The sequence below is a fragment of the Alosa pseudoharengus genome, unplaced genomic scaffold, assembly GCF_046254945.1.
Source record: "Alosa pseudoharengus isolate Yale_2024_CS ecotype anadromous, Long Island Sound unplaced genomic scaffold, YU_APseudo_1.1 YU_APseudo_1.1_scf_17, whole genome shotgun sequence".
NCBI lineage: Eukaryota > Metazoa > Chordata > Actinopteri > Clupeiformes > Clupeidae > Alosa > Alosa pseudoharengus.
The window spans coordinates 4773562-4781061 of record NW_027468640.1 but is presented as its reverse complement, the minus strand read 5'-3'; the positions used below and the strand labels follow the sequence as shown (position 1 = coordinate 4781061).

The 7500-nt window shown below is 44.1% G+C and overlaps 1 protein-coding gene across 1 annotated transcript in view; it reads left to right on the top strand.

The window, feature by feature from the left end:
- LOC143127170 (neurexin-2-like) overlaps window positions 1-7500 on the top strand; it is a 688425-nt gene that overhangs the window by 402013 nt on the left and 278912 nt on the right. Inside the window, exon 14 of the mRNA XM_076288483.1 lies at window positions 648-1029. Within this exon, the coding sequence (XP_076144598.1) occupies window positions 648-1029 (382 nt within the window). The remainder of the gene's footprint in view (window positions 1-647; window positions 1030-7500) is intronic.

The window sequence follows — 7500 nt, the reverse complement described above, 5'->3', positions numbered from 1 at the left end:
AACATATAAAGAATAAAAACAGAAATGTCAGTAAAAAATATCAGAAATAAATACTGGTATAAAAATATAAAAACAGTAACATCATAAGAGTAGCAAGAATAAGTGTATGTGCAGAATGAATAGTATGAAGAGCAGTAGAATATGGTCATGTATAAGTATACTTACAGTATGTACACTTCCTGCTGTGAGTCTAAGAGCAGTAGAACATGGTCATGTATAAGTATACTTACAGTATGTACACTTTCTGCTGTGAGTCTAAGTTAAGCACCAGGTTTGCTCAATAGACAGATCTAGTGTGATGTGAGGACAATCTGAGGAGATCTTGACCTTGACATGTATTTGACCTTGTGCCAATATAACACCTATAAGACCTGAGAGGTCGAAACGTTGTGTGTCACCCACCATTAGAGTGGGAGCTTTAGAGACAGTGTGCCTTTCTTTTGTTTTACCTTGTGGCAGTATCCCATGAAGTGTGTTTGAATTGTGTGCTGTTGTGTTCCTCTGTTCAGAGTATGTTGTTTTAGTGCTAGCTGTCCAGATTAATCCCCGACATGTGCAGGGTATGTTTGGCTTGACCTTGGTGTTGACCTTGACCTTGACCTTGAGCGTCCCTTTGACCTTGGGTTGTGTGACCCCTTGTTCTGCAGGTCAGATGACGGGCGCGCACACGCGGCTGGAGTTCCACAACATCGAGACGGGCATCATGACGGAGCGGCGATTCATCTCCGTGGTGCCGTCCAACTTTATCGGGCACCTGCAGGGCCTGACGCTCAACGGCGCCCCCTACCTGGACCAGTGCAAAAACGGCGACATCTCGCACTGCGAGCTCAACGCCCGCTTCGGCATGCGCCACATCATCGCCGACCCGGTCATATTCCGGAGCAAAGGCAGCTACCTGGCGCTAGCCACGCTGCAGGCGTACGCCTCCATGCACCTCTTCTTCCAGTTCAAGACCACCACGGCCGACGGCCTGCTGCTCTTCAACAGCGGCGATGGCAGCGACTTCATCGTAGTGGAGCTCGTCAAAGGGTGAGAGGCCCGTCTTTTTCACTCACTTACTTATTCAACCATTCAGATATGCAGGCCCTCTGGAATTCATATATGGTTAGAGCGGCCGTGCCAATGCAGGCCCTCTGGAATTCATATGTGGTTAGAGCGGCCGTGCCAATGCAGGCCCTCTGGAATTCATATGTGGTTAGAGCGGCCGTGCCAATGCAGGCCCTCTGGAATTCATATGTGGTTAGAGCGGCCGTGCCAATGCAGGCCCTCTGGAATTCATATGTGGTTAGAGCGGCCGTGCCAATGCAGGCCCTCTGGAATTCATATGTGGTTAGAGCGGCCGTGCCAATGCAGGCCCTCTGGAATTCATATGTGGTTAGAGCGGCCGTGCCAATGCAGGCCCTCTGGAATTCATATGTGGTTAGAGCGGCCGTGCCAATGCAGGCCCTCTGGAATTCATATGTGGTTAGAGCGGCCGTGCCAATGCAGGCCCTCTGGAATTCATATGTGGTTAGAGCGGCCGTGCCAATGCAGGCCCTCTGGAATTCATATGTGGTTAGAGCGGCCGTGCCAATGCAGGCCCTCTGGAATTCATATGTGGTTAGAGCGGCCGTGCCAATGCAGGCCCTCTGGAATTCATATATGGTTAGAGCGGCCGTGCCAATGCAGGCCCTCTGGAATTCATATATGGTTAGAGCGGCCGTGCCAATGCAGGCCCTCTGGAATTCATATATGGTTAGAGCGGCCGTGCCAATGCAGGCCCTCTAGTTACGCCTTTGATCAGACAGGACAGTGTAGGGTGGGAGACCCACCTGTTTGTTTGTTTGTTTATTTATTTGTTTATTTGTTTGTATGTTTGTTTGTTTGTTTGTTTGTTTGTTTGGACAGTGCAGGACAGGACAGTGCAGGACAGGAAGCAAGTGTGTGTGAGAGAGAGATGGGGTGTGTGTGCATGTGTGTGTGTGTGGTGTGTGCACATGTGGGAGAGAGATATGGGGTGTGTGTGTGTGTGTGTGTGTGTGTGTGTGTGTGTGTGTGTGTGTGTGTGAAGCGGAATGTGGTATGGGTGCTGTGGCCAGTTGCACCCCCCCCCCCCCCCAAGACCCCCATTATAGTTATGCTTTATATAATTCCAACAGGCCAACCATTTAATGCTCAGTACACACACACACACACACAAACATTCACTGAACATATAAAGAATAAAAACAGAAATGTCAGTAAGAAATATCAGAAACTAGATGTACCACAGAGCGGTACAAAATATGACCGCCGCCCAGTCCAGCACATTTTTTCCACAAAAAGAAATCACGCTGAAAGGCCTATATGATTCTAACTGTCTCACTAAATTGCATTATCCACACTCAATTCTCACTGGTATCTGCTAGACAACAAGTACCAAAACATGATTAGTTCATAGATTTCACATGTAAAATTCATTTTATACAACCCCACCTCCATCTTGGCAGTTCATAATTATGAGAAATTCTTGATTGTTTGTGTTATGTTTATGTTATGTGCCTCCCACAACGCAGTCACCTGTGCTTGGCGATAATTGACAACTTCACACTATAATGTCATATTATAAATTAATACAGTGAGGTTATGTATTAATACAGCGACTGATTATGAACTACTGTCCCCCTGGACACAGATGCATAAGGACCCTCTTCCCCTACCCTGTTTGTGCAAATGTGGGTACAAACGGGTGTGTGTGTGGGGGGGGGGGGGGGGGGTTAGATGTGATTTCCTGTATTCTGGTGCATTTTTGGGATGGTCAGCTGGAGAAGGGCAGTACCTAAATTTGTTCAGATTCATAGCCTTTTGCTTTTTGACTTATTGGTAGTGAATTCACACAACTACTTGGGGTTCAGGGTCCCTTGACCTCTTGGGCTCGGTAAGCTCATTCAGTAATCCATCCTTGCTCACATGCCAAAAATGTTTTGGGGCTCCAATCTAGACTTCTGGCCCCATGTGCTTGGTAAACCAATGTATTAATATAGTTGTTATTTACACCAACCCTGCCACCTTTTAATCTTAGAGGGTACTAAAATCACAGATTTATTTGAAACATTCATATTCAAAGTGAAGCACTAAGGGTGGTTTACTGAAGTTGAATTGACAAATAACAAAATACAACAGCATTTGTATTTGTTGTAAACAAGTACATCAGTTTAATGACTTGTTTTTCAACAGATTTGCTGAACAAATCCGCAAATGTGCATTAAATGAGCAATTTTCAACTACAAAATAAAAACAAAATAGACAAACATTAATAATCAAAAATAAAATGTCCCAAAAAATAGATAATTATTCCTACTTCGTTCCTGGTTTTTAGGCATCTGCAACTCTGCAGTGGACGAACCTGCAATGATTAAATAAATACATAAATAAATAAAAAAAAAACGATGTTAAATGTGTCGTGTCATATTAACAGGCTATGTAACCATTTGCCATCAAGAAAACCTCACCTTCTGGTAGGTAGAGTTAGGTAGAGGTAGATATGTGCTCCAAAGGACTTCAACAGTGTCTCTGAAAAAAAAAAAAATATTGCATAAGTGCATAGTTGATCGAGCAGAATGAGTTTATTTTGCTATCATTACTTACACTCAAATAACAAGCAATTCCACATGTAACAATTCATATTCTATTGGCAAATGAGGCATACTCAAAAGAGTATACTTAATTGCAGTATGGTGAACGCTTAACATGGTGATCGATCTACTGCAGCCTAAATATTAGGGTAGCACCGCTACATCACTTGCCACTATCTTAATCAAATGTAAGTTTATTTTCATCACAGAAGTCTCCCCACCCAACATGGTATATTTTCTCAAACACTACCATCTCTCTCCAAAGATCTTAGAGCAGAGAGCACGTACTGTTCCATCTTTGCCTATGAAGCTGGAACGTTACCGATGCCCAGAGTCACGCTAGTCAGTGGGTTGGGTTGGGACTGGGAGCCTGGGCTTAGTCTGTTGTTGCTATCAGACTTACCACTATGTCACATATTATAGAGCAGTAATAAACTATCAACACTTTCAGGTACGAAATCAGAAACAATCCCTCTGTGGTAAATTTGCCTTCAGCTACGTTTTCATGTAGCTACTGTAGTGCTAATGTCCACTTCAGTCAGCTAGCTAACTTTAATTTACGACATAATAAGCCCACCTAGAGCAAGGGTACATGCTTGATTGAACATCCAAAACAATCCCAATATCCTTGACATCTGAAATACATCTAGATAAATATATATTAATGGGAGACATTTCTCTGTTGATGGCGGAGATTTAGCTCTGGTGATGGCTTATATTAGATCATGACAGCTAGCTAGCTACCTCAAGCACAAAACATACTGTAAATAATCATGCAAAACATACCTGTATCTTGCTCGTTTTTCTCCTCCTCTGTCATTTTCTTCGTTCTGTTTTCGGCACCAGAGAGATACGTCCTTTTTTGTGACTTGTCTTAACATTACCGTCTCTTCCGATTGTTGAACTTGATGCAGTGTCTGCACGAATTGTATATGCACCCGAGGTGTCTACTTTATGCGCGTGACTCAAAGGCTGGCAGACACAGTAGCAGTAGGCAGGCATATTGATCATGAAATCATAATTTTCTTGATTTGAATGATAATTGTTTCATTTATTCATTCATTGATGTCACTTGTTTACGTTATTTATTATGTAAAAAAAAAAAATAAAACTCGATTGGGGGCCCCCTGGTGGCCAGGAGGCCCCAAGCAGCCGCTTAGTTCGCTTATGCCTCGGGCCGGCCCTGGTCATACGTATGATTACTGTGAATGTGTGTGTGTGTGTGTGTATCTGTTTGTGCACATGTGTGCACATGAACTAGGTTAACATGACCCCTGGAGGCAAATATACGGAACAAATGGTCATCCTAGGCCCTACAGTTCTCAAGACATTCACAGAGAACTGTGTCTGGCCTACCCTCCTTTCGGGGGGTCCAGTCAAGCGGGGGGGCTACAGATCAAAAGGAAAAATTACAGTTCCATGCTATCCATGTGGGGGTACATGCCCACCAAGTTTTGTGTACCCCGGTCTTTCAGTGTCCCGGGAATCCTTGTTGGTGTACGTCACTAAATGTACACATAAATTGTTTTATTGTAAGGCCCCCCATGAACGAAAGTACACAAAACTTGGCATGCATTCGGAGGGTGTCATAATGATCCTACAATTTCAATTTCGTGCAGTTTTGACCATGTCAGCCAGAGATATTGTGATGAAAACACCTATTTTTTTGCTTTTTAATTTTTAACTAGGTGGCGCTATACATGAAATAAGTGGTAATGGGATGGGTTGACATGGCCCCTTGAGATCAACATACAAAAAAAAGGTGGACCTCCTAGGCCCTACGGTTCTCGAGATATTCACAGAAAACTGTCTCCGGCCACCTACAGGCCAGTTGGTGTATAGTAACATAAATTAATTTATTGTGTGGCCCCCCATGAACGGAATTCCACGAAACTTGGCGTGCATTCAGAGGGTGTCATAATGATCCTACACTTCCAATTTCGTGCAGTTTTGACTATGTTAGGTCACAGATACCTGCGATTACAACACCTCATTTTTACTTTTTTGTGTTTAACTAGGTGGCGCTATACATGAAATGAGTGGTTATGGAATGGGTTGACATGGCCCCTTGAGATCAACATACAAAAACAAATGGTCCTCCTAAACCTTACGGTTCTCGAGATATTCACAGAAAACTGTGTCTGCCCTACCCTCCTTTCGGGGGGTGCAGTCCAGCGGGGGGGCTACAGATCAAAACGAAAAACGATGGTTCCATGCTATCCATATGGGGTTACATGCCCACCAAGTTTCGTCTACCCCGGTCTTTCAGTGTCCCGGGAATCATTGACAGAAATTTGGACATGCGAAAAATAAAAAAAAAATAAAAAAAAATAAAAAAAAAATCTGACTAAACCTATATGACCGCCGCTTCGCTGCGCGGCGGTCATAATAAATACTGTAATAAAAATATAAAAACAGTAACATTGTAAGAGTAGCAAGAATAAGTGTATGTGCAGGATGAATAGTATGAAGAGCAGTAGAATATGGTCATGTATAAGTATACTTACAGTATGTACACTTCCTGCTGTGAGTCTAAGAGCAGTAGAACATGGTCATGTATAAGTATACTTACAGTATGTACACTTTCTGCTGTGAGTCTAAGTTAAGCACCAGGTTTGCTCAGTAGACACATCTCAAGTGTGGTTACACTGTACACACACACAAACTCATACTCATTTATAGAGGGGGGCCCAGTCATAGTGAACATCTATAAAATGCCTAATGTATGTCTTTACAGGGCCACCATCTCATGAGTGTGGTCATTAGCGTTGTTTAATTGCTCGTTAGTGGGTGGACAGCTGGATGCATGGCTTGCTCAAGAGCAAGAGTGAGGCCTTGGCACACACACACACACACACACACACACACACACACACACACACACACACACACACACACACACACTAATTTATAGTTATGCTTTATAGAACTCAAGAGCAAGAGTGAGGCCTTGGCACAGCTGCAAAAAGCTTCATTTGATATTTCATTTACGGCGCGCAGATCACAGGGCAGGTTTATTGTACATCCTCAGCACTGGAGTCATGGAATTTATTAAGGCTGATAGAAATGCACAAATCCAACACTTGAATGCACGTCACACATCGACTCCCCCTTCAAGCGGTTTTAAAAAAATAAATAGGTTTTGCATAATGTTCGTAAGGCACTGCAAGGCATTCAACCCAAGTTAGATTAGTACCATTCCTGTCTTGCAAATCTATTAATGTCAGCGCTTGTGTTATGACCTGATTACTAACATGTTATAAAATATGGTTACAAGACCATGTAGTAATCAGCTGTTGAGTTGACTGTAAGGTCCAAGGGCATGGTGCAATAAATCCCTTTATAAGTATAATACACAATGGAGTGTCGTTTCCTCCACTTCAAGGTCCAAACTCCCACTTTCCCTCTGTGTGTGTGTGTGTGTGTGTGGAGCTGGTGTTGATTTTCCTCTCTCTCTGTGTGTGCGTGTGAGTGTGTGTGTGTGTGTGTGTGTATGTGTGCTTGTGTGTGTGTGTATGTGTGTGTGTATGTGTGTTTGTGTGTGTGTGTGTGTGTGTGTGAGAGTGAGTGTGGAGCTGGTGTTGATTTGATGTTAGCGCCCGCATTGAGGATGATTTATTACTACGGGCCTGGTTGTGTGAAGGCAGCACAAGCCTCTTCAGAACGGCCTCTTTAACGGCGTTTTTACGGAGGTTGGCAGCCCACCATGCTTCTCTTGGAGAGATGTAGCCGTTGCAGGGTCCGACCAAACGCGGCTTAATTACCAGCCAGCGCAGGCGGGCCGAGCGTTTGGCCAGCCGAGGCGTGAGTTATGCGGCCAGCGAGGCGGGTTGTCAGGGGTGACTGATGAGCGTGGAGGTGCACGGCGGCTCTTTTGGAGGCGTGGAGCAGGTGTTTATGGTCCAGG